The 22,066-nt window shown below is 33.2% G+C and overlaps 3 protein-coding genes across 3 annotated transcripts; 1 reads left to right on the forward strand and 2 right to left on the reverse strand.

The window, feature by feature from the left end:
• Nucleotides 1–1,337: 1,337 nt before the first annotated feature.
• On the forward strand, nucleotides 1,338–14,384 carry LOC105646493 (Tubulin binding cofactor C domain-containing protein). The gene is made up of 9 exons (XM_089717749.1): nucleotides 1,338–1,898; nucleotides 2,945–3,085; nucleotides 5,152–5,532; nucleotides 8,099–8,203; nucleotides 9,089–9,229; nucleotides 10,405–10,608; nucleotides 10,882–10,974; nucleotides 11,178–11,289; nucleotides 13,966–14,384. The coding sequence occupies exons 1-9, from the start codon at nucleotides 1,413–1,415 to the stop codon at nucleotides 14,007–14,009; spliced, it is 1,707 nt and encodes a 568-aa protein (XP_089573875.1). The 5' UTR covers nucleotides 1,338–1,412; the 3' UTR covers nucleotides 14,010–14,384.
• A 293-nt stretch (nucleotides 14,385–14,677) lies between these two features.
• Nucleotides 14,678–18,213, reverse strand: LOC105646494 (Rhodanese/Cell cycle control phosphatase superfamily protein). Its single transcript, XM_012232349.4, has 6 exons — nucleotides 18,056–18,213; nucleotides 16,978–17,231; nucleotides 16,749–16,899; nucleotides 15,356–15,441; nucleotides 14,985–15,089; nucleotides 14,678–14,896 (listed from the first exon to the last, which is right to left on the reverse strand). The coding sequence occupies exons 1-6, from the start codon at nucleotides 18,097–18,099 to the stop codon at nucleotides 14,826–14,828; spliced, it is 711 nt and encodes a 236-aa protein (XP_012087739.2). The 5' UTR covers nucleotides 18,100–18,213; the 3' UTR covers nucleotides 14,678–14,825.
• Nucleotides 18,214–19,343: 1,130 nt separating this feature from the next.
• OEP16-3 (Mitochondrial import inner membrane translocase subunit Tim17/Tim22/Tim23 family protein) lies at nucleotides 19,344–22,059 on the reverse strand. The gene is made up of 3 exons (XM_012232350.3): nucleotides 21,919–22,059; nucleotides 20,740–21,087; nucleotides 19,344–19,682 (listed from the first exon to the last, which is right to left on the reverse strand). The coding sequence occupies exons 2-3, from the start codon at nucleotides 21,068–21,070 to the stop codon at nucleotides 19,534–19,536; spliced, it is 480 nt and encodes a 159-aa protein (XP_012087740.1). The 5' UTR covers nucleotides 21,071–21,087; nucleotides 21,919–22,059; the 3' UTR covers nucleotides 19,344–19,533.
• Between the last annotated feature and the right edge of the window lie 7 nt (nucleotides 22,060–22,066).

A 22,066-nucleotide genomic window follows, 5' to 3' on the forward strand; every position in this document is an offset into this window, starting at 1 on the left:
TACACTTGATTCACAACATAGTGTCTATATATATATTGAATCAAAGCTCTAAATAAACTCAATTGAATTCACTTAAAATAGTAAGTTAAAGATTTTAATTTAAAATTTGCCTTGAATTTATTGGTGGATACACTTTTAAATAATTTTAAAAATTAAAATTTTCATTATTTAATTTATTCAGTGGTTAAATTTCAAAGTCTTAAACTTTTATCACTGAATTTTCAATTTCACTAAACAACGCCTGTCTAATAAGAAAACGAATAGATTCTTATGATTCAAAGCATGCTACAAGCAAAATATGTGTATGGGCCCTTTGGTTTGGATACAGGCCTTTTCCTTTGAGTTGGCTGTTGGATGGAACTAATAATATTTATTGTCGATCTATAAATTAGAAAAGCCCACCCTTTGCACTGTTTGGGTCTTGGGGTGGAATGGGCTTTTTGTTTTGTTTTTTTTTTTTAATTTTTTGTTTAAATGAAAATTGACAATGGTCATTGACCATTGTTAAATTAAATTGACAATGGTCAAATTGTTAAATTATATTCCAAATCTTCCTAAAAAAATATATTCAAGATTAATTTGTTGATATAGTTAGTAAAATAATTTTAACTTTCAGCTTAATTAAATTATTGAAGAGTAATAACAAATTAGTGATTATTTTAATTATAAGATAATCAATTAAATATTAAATTATAGGCCTAATATTACATTTAACCCGATTTTTTTTTTCTTGTTTTTTGATTATATTATATATAGGGACTAAACAATACTCTCTGTTAAATTTAATTGGTTTTTTCAACTCTGCAAATTTGATAAACTGTTGCTAATTAAACTAATGATTCAATTGACTAATCTATTTTCTATACTACAATATAAAAATATATGCTTTCCGTGTTTGACTAGAATGACTTTTATGGATAAATCATATAAATTTAAATCCATGTGAAGTTTAACGTTATAAATTAATGAAAATTTTCATGGTCGAAAGAATTTAAACTCGAGATTTGTGGTTACTTATATTAATAATAAGTCAAATCAAACCACAGTGCTTAATCAAATATATTGGTAATATAATTTTATCATATTACATTTCATTGACAAATTTTTGAGATTCAACTTGAAACGTTTTTTAGTTGAAAAGACAAGAAAAACTGATATAATGATTGATTTCACGGGAGAGGTGTAGTCCACATGTTACCATAACGACCTTAAAACATGTCAAAATCTGATTTCCTCAATTCTCTAACTTATCCAATAAAAATTTGCCACGCGTTCAATCGACCGTGGAGCTGCCCGTACCTAACAATAACTCTTCACTCTCACAAAAACGCAATTCATTATTTCTCAAAGATCTGCAAAAACAGAAAGCTTTCATTTCTCTCTTGAAAAACGCTTTCCCTTTCTGTAGAGTCATGACCGACTCTGTCGAGCCACCGTCCACGACTGCCGGCGAACCTAATCCTTCCTCAAGTCTGAATCCGAATTCTTTAATTCACCCTCGTCGAGAGCCTTTTGAGCACGGTCTTCTCCCAATCCCCAAGCTCATCTTTCCTGACCCCACACAAACGCTGACCCAACTCAGGCAAAAACTCGTTTCGCATCCCCGTGTTGATTCAGCAACTCTCGCTGACTCGCTTCAGATCTCCACCGACCATGCTAGGCTCGTTCTTGACACTCTCGCCTCGGTTTTACACTCCGAATGCGACCCACTTGTCAAGGCCCAACCGGGAGATATTGATTCGGTTGGAGCGGATTTGCATGATCTGATTCTGTTTCTGTATATACAATCGTATAAGAGGCTGTTGCCAAGAACGCATAAGGATTCTGCTGCCGTGGCCGATGTGTGGCCCTCCACCTCAGCTTTCGATGGGTACTTGTCGGCTTTATCGCCGCTTCAGGTGCTTTTTTTTTTTCCCTTTGGCATTTAAATATTTATTTTTACATGAAAATGTCGGGGCTTTTTGGCGTTAATTGCATGAATTAGTGTCTTAATTAATGTAATTTGATTGGACTGCCAAATTGTTTAGCTTAGGTGTGTTTTTTGTCTGGGAGGAGATGATAATTCAATGTGTTATTTTTGTTCACATCAATTTTGATTGTTTGGATGGCAGAGGTATTTTCTTTAAGGGCAGGTTATTTTTGTTGTCTGTAATTCTGTATTACAGCTTGTGCATGAAGTTTTTGTCTTTCATCCTCATTACTGCTAATTGGATTATGGCATTTGCTAATGGTGTCAAGTAATGTTGGTCTAGTTGATTATCTATCAGTTGGTTGAAAAGTGCTGTTAAATTTCAGTTGTTTTTTTTTTTTTTTTTTTTTAAATGGAATTTTTGGTTGATTATTATGAAATTTTTGAAAACTCAATATAAGTTTCATAATAGTTATAGGTAATCAATAAAGGTAGATATAAATTTATTCGTTATAAATTTGTGTGTACTTAGATGTCTGTTCATCTCTTTAGTTTTCTATTATTGCATACATATTTCCATTTTTTGGTTTTTTTTTGTCCGAGTAAGATGCAATGATAGGTTTGTTTTAGAATTATAGTTTGGGTAAGTTGCAGCACACTGTCTTGTGTTAACTTCAATTGGATTGGATGTAATATCACGCTATGGAGCTCCCTAATCTTCACATTTTGGGGGTGCTGTATATGTATTACTATGTCTATTGTTTGACATGCTTCTTTGCAATTGTTCGTGCATCATTTATCCCTTATGCATTCACTTGGAGCATGATGCGAAATTGTCTATGTGGTTAACCCTAAATTGTTAGATTCGTGTTTTGTTTGTTTGCTGCTTTAAGATGGAAGCCATATTTCGATGAATTTCTTGCCGTTGTGTCAATATTTCATGCATTATTGTATTTATTTATTGCCATAAAATTTAATTTTAGCAGTTTATTTTCCTGCAATGTTACTTAAATTTACTGGTCTATGGTATTGCAGCTTGTGCGTAGCAATAGCCGCCGGTTTATGCCATCACAGGCTGATGAAGAGGCTCATCAGTTATCCTATCTGCAGAAGCACATGGCTAACATCCTCTCTCTTTTGGCAGAACCCGTGGAAGGAGAAGGCGAAGAGTCTCTGGTTTGTAACTTTAATTTGTTTCTGTAGTTTTGGTTAAATTTAATTTCTTTAGATTCACATGAAAAACTAATGAAAATGAACCAGAACGTAAGGACAATAGGAGTTCCTTTTCTTTAAAATCTTCTCTGTCGGTTCATTGTTTGCCTTGCATTTTCCTAATATTATTGTTGTATTGTTTCCTGAAATTTGTAATGATTGGTAATGGTTCTGTTAACATGTTCCTCTTTGTAATTGCTGTTGTTAGGCATGTTTTTATATGCAGGTTTGTAAACTTTGTTTTAACTGTAGAATTCAATGGTAGCAGAAGCAGAATGTTGTTTGTATTTGAACTTTCTCCACAGACATTTTTTCTTTTTGCTGTTAGTCCTGCAACATATAAGTAGTATGTGTAGAAGCTCTTGTTTGATGCAGTATGGAGAAATTTTCTAACTGAAATGACAATTTGTAGTTTGTCAATACCAAATTAAATTGTCTAACTGAAAGAACCAAACCAAACTGCACAGAAGTGTTATGGCATGGTCTAGTTTATATAATGGTTTGATTATACTTTTTTTTTTTTTTTTTTTAAAATATCATTATCTACATAAGTAAGTATGTCACTTACAACAAACGCATCTAAGTCTAAATAAAAAGGAATAAAATGTATGTATTGTCAATAAAAAAGTACTACATGTATTTAGAATTTATAACAAGAAAACAAATAAATATATCCAACATGTGTTTAAACAATTATATCTAGTGAAATATTATAGGTGCATTAATGGTACAATTGCAGTATTTACAAATTTATGTATGTCAACATAAATTAAACAAAGTATTCAGAGCAAACATTTGGGATTTTATTTATATCATATGACAATCAAAAATCAACTGCTAATTAGGAGAAATCAGTGTTTCTGTATTCATGTGTATATAAAGGTTCACAATTTGAAAAATGGAAAAACCAACTATTAAAAAAGTTTCAGAATTGCAAATCAAACTGAACTATTTAATTCCTAAGCCAGTTAAATTGTATAATTCAGTTTGGCTTGGTTTGGTTCAATGGTTGAGTACAAATAATGAATGCTCCCTTGTATGATTGAAATGGAAATTTGCAATGAAACTGCTGATTGATTAAGGCTTGGTTGAGTTGGATTTTGTTTTTAGGATGTGTCTTCATTGTTAGAACCTTATTTCTCTTTTGGATAGAAATATAATATTTTGGAAGTTTAAATATGTTTCTGAACTTTGTTCCCTTGAATTGACTAGCGCTTTGTTTGGATGGAGGGAGGGAGGGATCATTAAAGTAAGGGCTTTGTTTGGATGGAGGGAGGGAGGGATCATTAAAGTAAGGTACAGTTAAGTATAGTACGGGAAAGTATGGTAAATGTCTTTTTTGTGTTTGTGGGAAAGGTATGGTAAATGAAGGTTTAATAACATTGGTTTGATGGTAGAGGAAGGTACTGTTAAATATAAATATTACGAAAATACCCTTTTCATGGAAGATTTATAAATATAATTATAGATAATTTTGAAAATTAAATTTTTTAACCATGCTTATGTCCCAATTCGGGGTGTTGAAGATTGGGCTGTTTAGACGGGTTTTTAACCCCTCAAATAACTTTCAAGAAACCATATTCTCATTCAAACTTTCTTCCCAAACGACTAAATAACCCCCCTATACCTTGCTTGACTCTCCAAACCTATCAAATAACCTCCATCTAAACAATCTGTAGAACTTTTGAAAAGTTGAGTGGACCTAATACCTCACAATGTTTGTGGTTCTAAATATAGAGCTTGTTTTGTTCTGTTTCTATTAAACAATCAACTACTCTGTACATGTTCGCATTTTATAGTAGGGCAAATATTTGGTGCAAAGTATGTTAACGTTTTTGCTTAGGAAAATTTTCTAAGCTAAATATTTTCTGTAAATATATGTTTTGAGAAAATTTTCTATGGTTCTTGACTCTTTTGGAGTTTTCATCCAAGATTTTAATACTTATTATCTCTTATTACTTCTGCAATTTATTTATGCTCGGTATTTTTGGCAGCTTAATCTTAATTTCAAGGTAACAACTCTGTTTTAGGTTTTGGCCATGGAAGGATTTGAGCACCTTGGATTTCTGATTCAATTTGGTGATAAGGGATCTGAAGGAGTTCTATTAAGTCAAGCTGCTCCATTTTTTGCCAATTCAGATCCTGACATGCCTGCTGTTCCCGTTCCTGCTGCACAAGTCCATGACTGGATTACACAGAATATAGCCTCTGCTTTGGAACATATCACTGAAAGACTTTCTGCAAAAGAAAATGGGCAACCCAGTGCCTCTGATCCTGATGTTGCCATGGCTGATGCCTGTGCAAGTTCACTTAAGGCCTCACCAAGTGCTAGGGGATCATGTTTTATTGAGGGGATCTCTAAATCTTCATATGTAAAGCAAGCATCAGATCTTAAAGGTTCTTCGGTGAAGGTTAGTCTTTAAATGCATTTTCATCTTTCCTTGTGTATACTATCCCATGAATATAAAATTTAGCTAGTCATCAATAATGCAGAAGTTTTTATTCCCAAATGATGCTTTTTAGGAATTAGTACTTTCTGGCTGATTCTATTTTTGATAAAGTGGCTTTTTAATGGGTGGAATCAGGTGCCAAAGTAGTCAAAATTGGCTCAACTTTTAAATCTTAAAAATATGTTGGAATCTTAATAACAGAACCTTGTTCTACAATGAAGTTCAATTTTCATGAAGGTAAAGGATATGCTATATTGCTATTAGTATTTTCCTTTAAGGAGTCATTTGTTTGGGCTGGATTCTGAATGCTGAATCTAAATCAACAACTTATTAAGAACTTATTGCTGAATGATTAAGAAAGATTGGTAAATAAGATAACTGAATCATTTGGGTTAGTGCTCTTTTACTCATTTGACCTTCTAAATACTTGATAACAAAATTGATGCATTATATTATATAAAATAAGGCTAAACATACAAATTTAACTTATCATACAACTATTAACATAATATTGTTTACTCTTCAAATATATATATATAAGAGGAGTATTGCAAATTAATTATATGAAAGTTAAAATAGTTTGCAAAGATGGACGCAAAATATGAAAGTTAGTTATATATAAAATAAGGGTTATATATTCTTCGCAAAGATGACACAAAATATGAATCAGTTTCATTTATATTGTACTGCAACTAATTTTTATTTAACAAAATAACTTCTTTTTATGATACTAATAATTAAAAGCTGTAAACAAAAAAACAATAATCAAAAGAGAAAAAGAAGAAAAACGTTGAAGAAATAATTTTTAATATTACACAAGAACGTTTCCGTTTTTTGGTCAAATAGGCTGAGCATCTGACCGAATGAGCTAGAAAAATTAGCTTATTGAAAGAGAGTGTTTTTTGCCTTGACATTCTGATAAGAAGCTTATCTGAAAAGATAAAAGAAACAACTTTTTTTTTTTCTTTCTTTTTCTATCTGCAAGAATCAGATGAGATCTAATAAGTTGTATTAAGCCCAAACAAATACACCCTAAGTCTCTGAAGTGGTAGGATGTTCTGTATGTGCTTTCTAGTACGAAAAGCTAGAGTAGCCATGTTGCTTTTGGGTCAAACATGATGCAGAGTTTGAAATTTGTTATACTAATGATTGAATTTTGATTTAGTATGATATATTAATTGCTTCTTTGTTGAGTTTGTTTGGTTGGTGATTGTGGCTCAAATTAGTTTCCATTTAACATACCTTAAGTTGACCTTGTCTGCTCTTTCTATTTACACATGCTCAAATGTAGCGGCACTGTCTTCATAAGTCACTGCTTTCACTTGAGATGAATCTGCAAAATTGATATGAGCGTGGTTTTGAAAAGGTGAAGCCGGCGAATAGAAGATTTTTGTGTTTATTGGAATAGAAGCAGTTTAGTCGTTCTAAAGAAAATCTAAATTAAAAGGAATACAAATGCTCCAGGCCTCCAGTTTGTTTTTTGTGTAACCTAGGGAAACGGTCATACTGTGAACAAAAACCCCTAAGAACTTGATAAGTAACTAGTGTGTTTGTGGATGTTATCGGTGCTTGTGATAGCACTGTGCCCATGTGATGTCAGCCCTGGTTAAAATGCCAGAGTGTCATTTCTCAATGCATTATAAGGATTCGTTTTATGTCTAGCTTCAAGGCCTGTATATTATTTTAATAATTTGTCCATTTATTTGTGAAGGATTGAGGATATTATTATTACTGTTAAAATGAAAATGACATATCACATATGGGTTTGACCTGCTGCATTGTGAGTTAGGAATATAACAATTGGTCTTGTGATCTGATGGTGTCATAATGTGTTGATTTTGTCATACCGGTAGATCAGTTATGTCCAAAATTTCCATTATATTTTTAGACTGTTTGTTGCCCTGCGTGGCTAAAATAAGCCAAAGGAGCTCAAACTCTTTTCTCTCAGTTCTTATTGCCAGGTACTGTTGCTAAAAATAAAGCAATCATTTAAGTGCTACTTGATGACATGTTGATGTCTCCAAATAGTAGCCTGTTATGGTTGAAGACACAACTCTTATAAGTGCAGATTACGTTCTAACTCCCATATGTTAGCATCATTTTCTAAGTTTGAAGCATATAATTTGATTCAAACCGTGAAGGCTGCTAGAAGCATTCGCCTATTGCATCATTGAAGTAGATGGAGGGGTATGTGGTGTCCTTTTGTTTATTTGAGGTTGATTTCCTCTGTCCATCAGGATTTTATTTACAAGGATGTGGTAACTGCCACTAACCTTGAGATTTGGTTGTGAATACATGCTCAGATCTGATCTCATCTAAAGAGAAAAGCAATTTCTAATTTCTCTTTTTCTTTTTTTTCATTGTTTCAGTTAACATTTTATATTGTTTTGCATTAGCCAGTTTCAATAGAAAGAGAAGAATTTGTTTATGCATTTGCAAATTTGAAATCTATTTTGTATTATCTTTTAGTACTTTTGGTATATTGATTTGCTTTTCAGCTAGTTTGACAGTATTTTTATTGTTGCAGGTTTTGAATTGCCATGATTCTGTAATTTATATCTTGGCACCCTTGAGATATGCCACAATCTATGGATGCTCCGATGCTACTATAGTTCTAGGAGCTGTAGGCAAGGTTGTAACAAAATGATTATTGTTTTTTTATTTTAATCACTTATTGGTATCTCATCTGCTTAGTTCTTTATTATGAATTTGACTAGTATTTAGCGTGAGGGTGTGATGGAAACCTTTTCTGGAGCAGCAGTTAGAAATGTAAAAAAAGATTTTTGTTTGTACCTTTAATTGGATTGGGGATAGCAGATTGAGGAACAAGATGGTGTTGATGCTGCATGTCTTTCGGTGGAATGAGATTGAGATGTTTTAACTAATGATTTGTGAATAAGGGGCAAAATGTTTGCGGCCCATAGTACAAACATAAAGGGTTTTAAAAATGGCCTTTTAGTTCAACTTCATTTCTTTTTGTATTTTCTCCTTTAAGAACATTGGACCAAGATATAGCCTATCTGTTCATGCAAGGGATATCGGTAAACAATGTACGAAAAATGCTGCTTTCGTTTGGCAACTTATGTCTCTGATCATTTTCCTAAGGATCTACTGCTTATATTTAAATCAAATTAAAAACTTGTTATCAGTTTGAATCTATTCTTACAAGTAAATGGTAGCACTTTGCCAGTTCATTTGTCAAGATATTTTATGCATGACTTTGTGATTTCTGATGTTTAGTTTTTTCCTTGTAGCTGGTTTTTACTTTTTAACGATTGTTGGTTCTGAAATGCATATATCTAATTTGCACTGGCCTATAAATGCTTTGAGCTTTCTGTAAGAATTCATTCAATTGTGATTCTGTTTTAAGGTAGTAATTTTGGAATAACTAGTTTGTTCTGATTACTTTTATCAAATACAAAACTTTTTATGCTTTATTGTCCAGTTTCCATTCCTTCTCTCCTCTTCTGGATAAAAAATTTGATGGTGAAACATTTCTTTTATGCTTCTGGTATAGGCTGTAAGGATTGAGCATTGCGAGCGAGTTCATGTGATTACAGCAGCAAAACGAGTCTGTATTGCCAATTGTCGTGAGTGCATGTTCTTTCTGGGGGTAAACCAGCGGCCGCTTATGGTTGGTGATAATCATAAGTTGCAGGTGAGTTTGTCACCGCCCATGTTGACCGTTTTTTCTGGTAGTATGTGAGCAGCCATTGCCATTGCATTGTCCTGATCATTTATTACGTTCAAGAACAGTTTATTCAGAATGCTGTTTTCTAGCTTTCTGTCTGATATGAATATAAAGATGATTTACTTCCAATAGAACCTTTATTTGGTTTTGAAATCAAAACTACTTAATTCTGGAGCTTTGTGGATATTTCCTGATCTGCAGGCTCCAGTTGCATTTGCTAGCCACTTCATCATCAGATTTATTTTTGGAATATTGTTATGAGTTCGTATAAACTGTCTTGAGGATAGCTATGATTAATTGGGGTACCTTATGAAGTGGTAAACCTAAGAACTTGCATGTAGGGATCATGCACAGGCGAGACTTGCCTCCCTCATTCAATATCTGCTGAATCTGTTGGATCCTTGTAGGAATAAAACTGTTATGCGATATGCTTGTTACAATTCGCCGTAGTTTAACTGATGAATAATAACCACTCATGAACAATCATTTGGTCGGCTTTGTTCTTTTCCAATTCTTACTTTCTCTTGGTTAGAAGGAAATATTTTTACAGATTCATTACTTGGATAATTTTGAAACTGTAAAAATCTTCTGCATGTATGTTTGTAGACCCTTTTAAGGATAATTATGTGTGCTGTTCGAATTTGCTCAATCTTGTTGCTTCTGCAATGGTCCTTGATGTGCTCACCTGTAAAGGTAGTTTATTTCACCTGCCATTCTCATTTTAGTGGTGTTCTTCTTGCATTTTCTAGATGATAACTTTTCTATTTGATTGGCCAATTTGATTTAAACACTGTTTTGACATACTCGTTTTTTGAAAAGTGTCACATCAAGTCTTTGCTTTTTGTTTGGGAATATCCATATGCTCACAGTTCTGCTGGACCTACAATTATATGAGTACTACAAAATATCACTTCTGTTTTCTTGAAAAATTGTGAATTTAAAAGGCAAATGCTGAACACTTTTATGTCACTTTTTGGAGAACATGCAGAATGATGTTATTGTACATTATCTAAATTTTATTGACCAAGGTACTGGTTTTGCATCTAATGGAGCAGTTTACTTGTCTTGATTGAATATCCTGTTCTCTTCAATCTTCAAGTGATAATGAATAATATATAGAAATCCTTCCGTGTTTCAAACAGGTGGCACCTTATAATACATATTACTCAGAGTTGGAGGAGCACATGGCTGAAGTGGGCATTGAGTCAACTATCAACAGATGGGATGATCCCTTGGCCTTGGGGGTGGTTGATCCACACGATTCGTTATCTCATCCGGCAGGAGTCTCTGATGTTCAAACTGAGTCAGCTACACGTCTCGACCCTGATCAATTCACAAATTTTCTGGTATGCTTTATATAAAAAGATAGTTCTGTTGTAACTGTTGCTGTGTGTGATTTTAGCGATCATTTGATCCTGGTCTTTTTTTATTAAACACCTCAGTTTTTACTTGAGCTCCTGCACACATGGTGAGTATTGTCGATTTATCTTGGGAGCATATTTATTGCTCTATTATCCTCCAATTTTTTGGAGAGCAGTAATGATCAGCATGCTTACTGTCTGTCATCTCTTGGACTGGTATCTCATACAATAACAATAATTTTCTGTCTTGATGTACAGATTCCAAATTGGTTTGGCCGTGAATCTTCTGGGTCAACAAAAGATAATCCATTTCCATTGCCAGAAGCTTACTTGTCATCTCAGCAGAGAAATGTATGTGATGCTGATTAAAACAAGATGATTCAATAGTTAGACCGTTTTATTTGTCAATTGCCATGCTATAACTAGAACATGAGTCAGCATTTTCTGTCTTGCCAATGGTGCCTTGAAATTTGCAATTTGTTTATGTATTCAACTATTTGTTCCAACTTTGGTAGTGCATTAACCCTTTTTTGGGGTTTGCCTTTTTTGACCAGCAAAAGAATTTGGGGGAGATAAAGCAATTGTTGAGGGAAGCTCCTCTTGAAGAAAATCGAAAGCGGGAACTATCCTGTGCACTGCATCTATTATTCAAGGATTGGTTATATGGTAACTTTCAGTACCTTAACAGGATATTCATATTAATAATACATAATTTGCTCATCATATTGAGTCTCAATCATGTTGGATTGTTTCACTATTGCATAAGAACATACAAGTCTATGGATATGCTGCCCCGGAACCCCATAATATGCACTTGCTAAAAAAGCTTAGAAGAGAAATTGATGTGGGAGCTTGAGCATCCTAGTTAAATTAGGATTTCAGTTTTTAGTGTTTTTTCAGTTACCTTCGTTGTATATAGGATTCCTTATTAATAAAGTATGAAAATGATTAGAATAGTATTTCACTTTCTTTCTCTATTTAGGATTCTTATTTCATAAATTAACCAACTAATAGGAATATTTCTCTAGAATTAGGATTCGTTCTAACTAGCATAATAGAACAACCATATTGGGAATCTGTTTCCCTAGACTCTTCTTCTATGTCAAGTGGTGTTAAGAGCGCAAAAGATCCTATATTACACTAGGAGATTTTTTTTTCTTGTTCTGAACTATGGTTGATAGAGGCAGAGGTTGAGGTAAAGGCAATCAGCCCCAACAAACATAGTTGGCTGTGATGCCGAGAATGATTGAGGACTTGACCTGTGTTGTGCAAGCCTTTCAACATTCCGGAAGGCAACCACTAACAATTCAAACTCTTGAGACTGAAGAAGTCGAGGAGGTGAACCAGAATCTTTCAACATTCCGGAAGGCAACCACTAACAACTCAACCTCTTGAGACTGAAGAAGTCGAGGACGTGAACCAGAACCATTTTCATGAAGCTAGATTTGCAAATTAAACAGCATGAGGTAGATTAGAAAGCACTTGACCTTAATTTAGAAGTTTCTATTCAAACTCTTGATTTTTGTGAGTATTCCACCGCTAAAATAGATCAGAAAAGTAGCATTTGAGGAAGAACATCAATGGATGATGATGACCCTCAGGAGAGTGAAAAGGAGAAATAAGTTCTTGTTTCAATGCTCAAAACAGTGAAGTCAGCAACAAGGACCTTATGGAACCAATTTGTGATGGAGAGCAAGAAATTGACCTAGCACCTATCCAAGGAGGAAATATTGTTATTCAACATGCTCTTACTACCCCTAGAATAGAAGAAGATTAGAATGTTGAAGATGAGAAAACAAAGGAAGATTGTTGTTCTTCAAAAATTTGCTTACTGATATTGATATCATTGAGTTGCCAAAAGAAATCCCAACAATAAGAGATGTCTATCATGCAATTAATCTCAATTTTTAGTGCAACTTTAGCCAACCAAACAGGTAGTTTGATTCAAGTAGTCCATAGAGTTGCAAATACATCTTTGAGCAACATGCCTAATTAGTAGAAAGGCTAGTGCAAAGAAGTAAAAGGCTTTGTGTTGAGCAATCTTTGCTCAACCAAAAAAAGGATGGAGTATTTGAATGACTTGTGATGTTGTTTGCTCTTGCAAAAGCTCTAAGCATCTATATTTCCTAAAAAGAGCTAAAACGAGTTGTTCCAGTTATATATGAGGATATGTCATGGATTCCTCATAGGAGCTGAATTCTGTTTTTGACTGGAGAGAATGATGCAGGAGCATCAAGTTAGATTAGGATTTCTGTTTTTGTAGTCTTTTAAGTTTCCTTCTTTACTTAGGATTCCTCAATAAAGCGTGTTTATTAATTAGGAAGAGTTTTTCACTTCACTTATTTAGGATTCCTGATTAATAAAGAATGTTAATTGTTCAGGAAGAGTTTTTCAGTTTCTTCCTTTATTTAGGATCTAATTAATAGAGTATGTTAATACTAATTGAGAATAGTTTTTCTAGAATGAGGATTTGTCCTAACTAGTTAAATGGGACACAGTAATCAGTTTCTGCATTGTATTTTTCACCTTCAATTTAGAATTAGTCCCAGGGTTTCCAATTATATTAAGTTCCAATCGGAATCACCCTATTCTAGCCCTAGTTGTGGACTTTATTGCCCTAAACTCTTTCAGTACGTCAAGTATATAGGGAGAGAAGAGGACAGAGAGAGAGGACAGTTAGGGTGGGGGATTGTGCCTTATGTCCCTTCCATAGTTGCTATTATATATTATGTACTCGATTTTTGCATAATTGTTAGTGAGTGTCATCTATTATTTTGTTTGCATCCCAAAAATAATCATTTTCTTTTTTGATTTCCATGTAGTTTATGGCTGTACGCATAATTGCATTATTTCTCAGATTCTTATAGATATCTCACATCTGGCTATCAAAATATTTTTGTCATCACCATGTATGTTAATGACAAAGGATGGAATATGTTGGTGGGACATGGAAAATGTTGGGGACATGTGTTGATAGAAATCAAGTTCATATGGTGAACTTGTATGTCTTTCTGTTTGGGGAATTTGGTGATTTTCATATTTGATTAATGCTTCTTACATTCATCCTGAATTTGGTACATTCATCCTCACTTTACCTTTGGGAGCTTAGATTATATGCGATACAGGGTTTAAGCTCCTTTATGCGCGTTGTCCCTCCCAAAAGGTTATCTCAAATGCACTGATGTTATTCTTGTGCTTTGAATTTTGTTATTGCATGTTATCAGATCTGAAAACAAACATCATTCGCAACTTTGTGCATAAAGTTTACTGCCACCTTCATTGTCTTGATTTGACGAAGAATTTGATAAACTAGTTAACTAATTGTTGAATGGTTTGATACAGCTTCAGGCAATATCCGTCAGCTTTACTGCCTACAAGGTGATTGATGTTGAATGATGAAGGCATGGCGGAACTGAAGATTGTAACAGAAGGAAGCTTTCAGGCGTTCTTTCTGTTGCATCCCCATTTTTATTGGTACTAGAGACTGCTGAGACTCATCACTATGTACTTTGGAATCGTACACATTTGACTGATGACAGTGGTGCACAGAATACATTGTTTTCGCTAATCTCATTGTAATATTTTTTGGAAAGGAGAAATCTTGCTGTAGTATTTATTAACCTAGGTTCACAATCTTGTGAATTTTTCCCACCTCTTTTTTCTCTTCTTTTCTTTTTTTTGTTTTTTTTTTTTTTTAGCCTCCCTCGTGAAAAATTTAAATGTTGAATTTTTTTTAGTTATCCTTTCAAGTTTTGCCTATTGATTGATTGTTAATATTTTTGATGAATTTTAAGTGGAATTTTCTGCTTTGTTATCAGATAGGATAACGGGAAATATGATTAGAGAGTGTTTAGAATGTTTTAGATGATGCACTAGCTCGAAAAGGTGGTTTCCTCATATATGCATATGCTGTTAGAAAAATGGTTGTATTTAAAAATTAAATTTTCTTGCAATATATTTAAACTGGCGGTCTGCTGTCTAAATACATTCAAGAACAAGAAGTGTAAAAGAGGAAGATAAATGCTGCAAAGAAAATAAATGCTAGGATGATCAGTAGTGTAATTTCTTGGTCTATTATCTTTTCTTTCAGATCAGTCGGGCATTGTGTGTGAGATTTCCGGATACATTTAACTGAAAATTTTACAGATTGCCTCAACATATCTCTCTCTTTCGGCCATCTTCTAGTGGTGCAAATGAAGAATTCAACTTGCTGGGGCCAAGTTAAACAGCTTCTCTGCTTGCTCTGGGAATAAAGTGATGAATAGATATGCACCTATATACATTGGTCAAGTAAGAAATGATTAAATTCTTTCTTTTGAAGAGTTCAAATTCATAAGCTTGCAATCATTCCAAGGACTTACAGATAAGTACAGTTCCAAGCACAGCAGAGATCTTTCCTTGAACAGTTATCAAACCAGCTTTGCCAGCATTTTGCAGCTCGGTAGACCCTTCGGAATCAAATGTTCCTGGGAAAACCATTTTCAGTCATATTTGGTTTGCCTTGGAAATGAAATGAGAGCGGAAAAGCACGGCTAAATTAAAAGGTATTCCAAGTTCATTTTTAAATCTGTAAGGAGTTTCTTTTTTATAATAAGATTCACATAAAAAAATTTTTGGATTCTTTTAATATTTCAAGAAAGCATTTAATCAAATTGGGGAATTTGATTCTTGGAAAGAACTGAATATGACCTCAATAACTTGTATGAAAAAAGGATTTGGAAGAAACGTTAACCTGGTTTTACAGATTGAAGCCCTGATGTAATGCATGCTATGTTCTGGAAACCAGCTTGCTCTAACTTGCTGGCTGCTGCTGTAGACCTTAACATTAAAAAGAAACTAATGTCTCTCAAATGGTTTTGAGGGAAGTCAAAAGCAATTTCTACAAGCAAAAAATCGTTTCATATAAATTGCTTATTTCATGAAGTTAATTTAACGAGTTTCCTGAAAAAAACAATATTCAGAATTTGAGGAGTTCTCTTTATTTTCAGATCATAAAGAAAAAAAAAAAGGATGTAGATAATCTAATAAAAATTTCAAAATTTAAGTTGATAGTACCAAAAAATCAATCAGTTAAATAACCTATTGGAATTAAGAAAAATAAACAAGTTTCCAATAGTCATAATCAAATGAAATATCAAACTGAAACGACAATAGGAAGAAAATGAAGAAAACATGACAGAAGATTATGAAATTCATTTAAAAAGGAAAGGTGCACTAATTTTCACTTATAATAAACAAACTCTAAATATACTAACGATACAACAAATCTTGATCAAGTAGACAAAATAAGACAAGAATTGACATTACTCTTCTATGAAATCTACAGATCAAATTATAAAAGTAATATAATGTTGCTTTGCATAATCTGACTCTACTTATCACATGCAGCCGGGATTTGTTTTTTGTTATTCCTCTACTTCTTTTTCTTTGGAGTTTTGGTTTGAAACATATTCATAAACTTTAACCAAGTTCAACAGTTTTATGAAGTAGTTTTTGATTGATAACCTGAGTAAGCCCTCCAAGCAAACCTCTCTCATTCATCTCATACGCTACAAGACGATTGACAGATGCTTCTGATCACCTATCGCAACTTTTTCTCATTTGCTCGATTGTTTTCAGTATTATTTTTTGACACTATATGTTTGTCAAGTTAGCTTCTTGTGACAGATTGCATCTGAATTTAAACATCTAATCTTCCATAACCTTTCTAATGCTCCCAATTCTGTGTCATTATTCTTACTTTTTCAGGATAAAGCATCGCAATCTATTGACTTTATACAATATTTATCACTGCAAATTTACATTCTGGTATGTACTAATATTGGTCTAAGACTAAGAAGTTCACATCTCTATTCTGATACCATCAAAACCCACAACAAATTTAGATGCTATAAGGAAAGAAGCCAAGTACAAATGTCCTAATCAGGTTTATTGTGCTTCTATGCGCAATCTCAAGGTCCCTCAAATTCCAAATGGAAGAAAGCTAAAATTTCCATGGACTAGCCAACCATTTAAGTATTTCATGAGTATTTACAGTAAAAAATACGTATAAAGATTATCTATGTTCGGCAAAAAGGAAAAAGAAAAATACAGCATTAGGTCAAACAAAGAGCATCAGGTCTAACCTCAACCCTTCCTGACATACAAGCAATAGTTTACTCTCAGGTGAAAACTTGCTCTTTACAGATTCCACAAATTCAGGATTAGGCTTAGTAAACGACAATCCAAAGAACAAACCAGAAAAGTTGTTGTGCACCGTCCTTTTTATGATAGTGCCTGCATAAAATTAGTGCAAGGGGATACATAAACAGGAACAAGGATTGAAATATACAGACAAAAAAGAAGAGGCTTTACCTAAATCATTGTCTTGGTTTAAAATAAAAAGAGGCACATGATGACTTGATTTTATGTGAGCTCTTCCATATTGAGTTATGTCACGAACATCCAGGACTACATATCCCTCATCTGCTACAAGTTTCTTTGCTTCTTCTGAACTCACATAATTGACTTCTGCTCTAATCACTCCAAACTTTCTCCAACAGTTTTGTTTTCCTGGGATTTTTCTTGCAGGATGAGTCCCAAATTCCAACCAGGATGTCCGTAACTTGCTGAAAGCACATCCTTAATGCCTTATAATTCCCATTATCACAATTATCTAATTACTTCCACTTTTATGGGTATGTAATCTAATGTTACTACAAAAAACCGTTATATGACCTATTCAACAACGTTTATAGACCAAGAAAGGATGCCTCTGTATTGTTCTTGAGAAAAATAAAATTAAAGATTAAAATTAAAGAATCCTATGGAAATTTGGAATCTTAAGAACTGAAACCAATATCACTATTTTGGAAATAGTTGATTTTTCATGTGTTTTTCTTCTTGTGGTATTGAATGCTTCATATATGTTGATGACCAAAGAACAAGAATACTGAAGCTCAAAGCTTATATAGAATCCCATAAACAGAAATTATCTGGATTACAAATGAATGTTAATTGAATATCAGAAAAAAAGAACAAAAACAAATGGCATAAAAGAGAGAAAGAAAAAAAAAAAAAAACAATATGGGTCGTTCATATATTTAAAGCAACAATAAAAACTGAATTAAAGTTCATCAGTTTTGGTTTACAGGCAGGAAGAGGAAGCAACACACCCAATAACACAAGAATTTCAGAGATACAAATAAACCCCAACACATCTTAGGAAGGAGCTCGTATTTCATATTTTCTCATTTATGAACTAATTTTGCTTTGGGTATACCAGAACCAGTTTCTTCAAGAATGCAAAAACTATGTACGTTAACCATTAAAAAAATAGAGGGAAAAAAAAAAGTTTGGCCACTTAACTTTGAAACATTGCTTCAGACAGTGAAGTGCCATAAATTTGCATTATGGAAACATAATTTACAAGAAACACACAGAAGGATATTACCTTCTGGAAGAGACAGTTAGACATGAAGTAGCAATCCCAGCCATCGAAATACTTCTACGACCCTCCTTTCTGTCTCTCTGAGAGAGAGACTGAAAGAGAGTATCATTTTGATTTTTAAGAGTGGCCCATGAAATTTGAGAGAGGCAATGGGTTTTTGCCATGTGTTATCTCTTCAATCTTACGCCTAGTCTGTAGTCTTTTAAATATAGCTACTACTTTTTTTATTTTTGTTTTTATTTTTTCGTGAAGAGTTAAATAATTATTGCTAATTTTGAAGTAATAGAAATTAAATAGAAAATTGAACGTTAGTCTTTTTTTTTTTTTTTCCCTTCTCATTGAGTCTATTTTTATATTAAAAAATGTTGTTTTGCTAACTTTGTTTCCTTTCTATTCTCAAAAAAAAAAAAAAAAAAAAGTTTCCTTTCTTTTTTCACACACGTATCCACGCTTAGATGCTTAGATGAGGATGATATTTAAATAATTGCAATATATAAAAAATTTCTCTTCGTTATTTACATTTCCAACTCATAATAATCAATTAATTAATTAATTATATCAGAAGAACGATCTATTTTCGCATAGAGAAGAAAGTAGGATTTATTATGGTTAAAAAATAATTTTATTCATGTAACTTTCTTATTATGTCCATTTTAAATAACACATGAGTAGTTATTATATTGAAATAATAAGTAAAAATTAACAAGGATTATTGAAAAAAAAATAAAATTTAATAAAAATATAATAGATAATTTAAAAATTAACTATAATATAAAAAAGAAAAGTGGACTTTATTTTTTGACAAATCAAAAAGAAAAGATGAACGGTCTTTAGAAACTACGTCAAGAAAAATACTTGGGACAAATAATTTTAGTGGGATAATCAGACTATAATTTCAATGAGGGAACAACTTTAATTGTAATCACACAAATAATATTTGAAAACTTTATATAAATATGAAAAATTAATCTTCCACTCTCTCTAATACTAAGCAGAAGTACAGAAAAATGAAAGTAGAAACAGAAGCAAAAACCTTGTAAAGAAATAGGGCCATGTTCGAAGTGCGTTTATGAAATAATTTAAGATTGAATGAGCAAATTTAAAGAAACTGGTTGGCTCTGGTAATTTGGTGCCATCAAATAATCCAAGAAATTCATTTGCTTTCAACAATTAAACAGAAGTTCTATAATTTCACACTTTCACAAGTACCTTAATCATTATTTGTCCGTTTCAATTAGTTTTCACATAAAAATAGTCATCTCAAACTGAAAAAATAAACATCCAACATATATTTTGAACAAAAATGAGAAGCATATTTATTTTCGATGATCCATTCAGGCGCAAAGAGGTGAGATGTGAGAAAGGGGACCCCAGAGTATGATTTACATCTCCAAAAACAAACACAGACGATTCAGGGAATAGTGAAAACTTCTTCTCCCTAATTTGGCAACATCTTTCTTTCTCTGAAATGTGTTGAGAAATTAACTCTCAGCAGTGGATCTTTTCTTGGTGGTGTAAGGGTAGTATTCCTTGCCATTGTCTATTCTCGTGGTCTGACCTCCAGCATCAATAACTGCAGAAGTCACTGCCAGTGCTGCTCCAGCAGAGATAGCTGTTGAGATGCTCCTCCCTGCAAAATGAGCCGCACATAATTACATCAACTGAACATTTAGTACAATTCAGAGCACTACACCAACGTCAAACTGGTCATCTTAGGAGCATAAAATAACTTCAGACTAGAATCTTCTAGCATTAAGCATGGATGATCCCTATATAATATTAATTGCTCTAATCCAAGGAATAATGCAAATATAATAAAATGACTAATGTTGGTTAAAAACCAATATCAGAAAGCCTTAACAAGGGCATTAAGAAATAAGAAAGCCTCAATATATCAGAAACCCTACTCTATATTGTAAGTTCGTAATATAGTAATATTTAGTCCCACTTTCTCTGACTACTAATTTTAACTCCTATTTGTGAAATGAAGCCATTGAATCCACCTGCCTGAACTCCAGCCAAGAAAGACTAGCTTCCATTTCATTGTAAGCAATACTATAGGAAGCAATCCCACTATCAAACTGCAGACAAAATAATTTAAGGTTTAACCAATATAACACTAAATCTTTAGTAAATTAAACATATAAAATCCTAGTGTAAAATGAATATAATATCTTTAGATTAGAAATTTTGAACTAATAGTAAAATATCGTGTAAACAAAAAAAAAAATTTCTTCAAAAAAAAAAAAAAAAAAAAAAAGAAGAAAGAGAAGAAAGAAAACAAACACGAATTCAACAATCAACAGGACAAACATCTATGAGAACTATGACGTAAACACCTTCACTTGCATAAAAAACAAAAGGAATGAAGTTTATGCAAAGAACTTTATATTTTAGTATGAATTGATGGTTAAAAAAAAATCGTTATGGTCACTTGGAAGGTTAGTCCATTTCTTTCACTTTTCAAGAAAATCAAACTTTTTTGGTCAATGCTCAAGAAAATCAAACCAATATGATAGGATCAAATATATAAACACAGATTAGACCAAATTCCCCTGCGCACTATTTTGCATGCCAAGGTAGACCAGAACCCACAATTTACCATCTCTATAAATTTTGAAAACAGAAATAAAAAGTAAAATTCCAAACTCATTGAAAAGAGCACCCCCGTCAGGAGTCCTCCTCACCTTTGAACCCCAGAATTGAAGCCCCTGCAACAAAGCCACCAACAGCTCCATTGACAAAATCTCTCTTCATCCTGTAATGTTGAACCAGCTGCTCGACTCCAATGTAAACTCCTCCAATAGCTGCAAAAGTTGCACCATAGTTACCCATCATCTTGACGGTCCTTATTAGCCCTGGAAGTGCAACATGTTTCTCAACACGAGGAACGTCATACCAAGTGGCAACAACAGTCCCCCAGATAGTTCCAGCAACTAAACCCATAGTAGCACCTTTGATTGTTTTCTTTATGGGAGTATCATCATCCTCCAAATACCTAATTTCCGATGGATCCATGGGTCTTCTAATGAGGTCTTGACAAACGACACAAAGATCAACAAGTTAACACTTGCTCTATCCCTTTGAAAAGAAAAGGTTTTGCCAAGATAAAACCATAAAAAGCCAAAAAAATTCACCCATACCCATTATCCATACAATTTTTTCATTAGAATATTGATGGCCAAGTTGAAAATAGCGAGATTTAACGATACAACCAACAGCAACAGTAATACTAATTATAATAGCATTGGCATTATTTACACATTTATTCACGAATTTGTTGCATACAGAATGCACCAAGTGATCACTTATCAGAATTGGGCCCTATGACATAAAGACGCATTCGACCAAAACAAAATGATTAAAGGAACCATCATATCCTAAAAAAAAGAACAATTTCTCTGGACCAAGTATACGGGGGACCTTGCATTTAACAGCAATGGAAGTAGCTTCAAAATGCTACCAAAAAATACCAAAGGTACTCTTTTGAGATTAATAAAGCAATTGGCAGCACGTACACAAAAACTAAACCAAACAATACTCAGAACAAAACCTCTTAGAAAGCAAAGAAAACACTCAAGAATCGATTGTGAAATGCCTAACAAAACCAAAATGCCCAAACTCCAAAGGAGAACAGCTTCGATGAGTCGAGCATTTCTAATTTATAAAACTCACTATCTCTCCCTTGCACTCGATTACAACAACCAAACAGATCAAGTCGAGAGTAATCGATATTTCGGAGGCAATTAATATTGAATTTCAATGTAAACCCTAGAAAATATACACACGTAAAAACCAGAAAATGGAGATTGGAGACTTAATTGATTCAAGAAAATGAAATTAGCAATGGGAGTATGAGATGTTACCTTAGAACTGAAATTGATGGCGTTAGGAGCAGAAGAGAGACCTTTGTACGGTTTGAGAAAAGAAATTTCGATGGTTTGATTTCTTCTACTTGTTCCTGTAATGAACCAGCAGAATACTCTGTAATGACCATATTACCCTCATCATTGT

The sequence above is a fragment of the Jatropha curcas genome, chromosome 2 (assembly GCF_041381405.1).
Source record: "Jatropha curcas cultivar XTBG-Jc1 chromosome 2, XTBG_Jcur_1.0, whole genome shotgun sequence".
Taxonomy (NCBI): Eukaryota; Viridiplantae; Streptophyta; class Magnoliopsida; order Malpighiales; family Euphorbiaceae; genus Jatropha; species Jatropha curcas.

What these genes read in the sequence shown, in the direction of transcription:
- LOC105646493 (XM_089717749.1), top strand. Translation starts at nt 1,413, where the DNA reads ATGACCGACTCTGTCGAGCCACCGTCCACGACTGCCGGCGAACCTAAT. An exon ending in TTAAAGGTTCTTCGGTGAAG is followed by an intron (nt 5,533 to 8,098) that starts GTTAGTCTTTAA and finishes TTATTGTTGCAG; the next exon opens with GTTTTGAATTGCCATGATTC. An exon ending in ATCAATTCACAAATTTTCTG is followed by an intron (nt 10,609 to 10,881) that starts GTATGCTTTATA and finishes CTTGATGTACAG; the next exon opens with ATTCCAAATTGGTTTGGCCG.
- LOC105646494 (XM_012232349.4), bottom strand. Translation starts at nt 18,099, where the DNA reads ATGGCTGGGATTGCTACTTCATGTCTAACTGTCTCTTCCAGAAG. An exon ending in CTAACTGTCTCTTCCAGAAG is followed by an intron (nt 17,232 to 18,055) that starts GTAATATCCTTC and finishes ATGTGCTTTCAG; the next exon opens with CAAGTTACGGACATCCTGGT. An exon ending in GCTTCAATCTGTAAAACCAG is followed by an intron (nt 15,090 to 15,355) that starts GTTAACGTTTCT and finishes TGGTTTTCCCAG; the next exon opens with GAACATTTGATTCCGAAGGG.
- OEP16-3 (XM_012232350.3), bottom strand. Translation starts at nt 21,070, where the DNA reads ATGGATCCATCGGAAATTAGGTATTTGGAGGATGATGATACTCCCATA. An exon ending in TTCAATTCTGGGGTTCAAAG is followed by an intron (nt 19,683 to 20,739) that starts GTGAGGAGGACT and finishes CTCATTTTGCAG; the next exon opens with GGAGGAGCATCTCAACAGCT.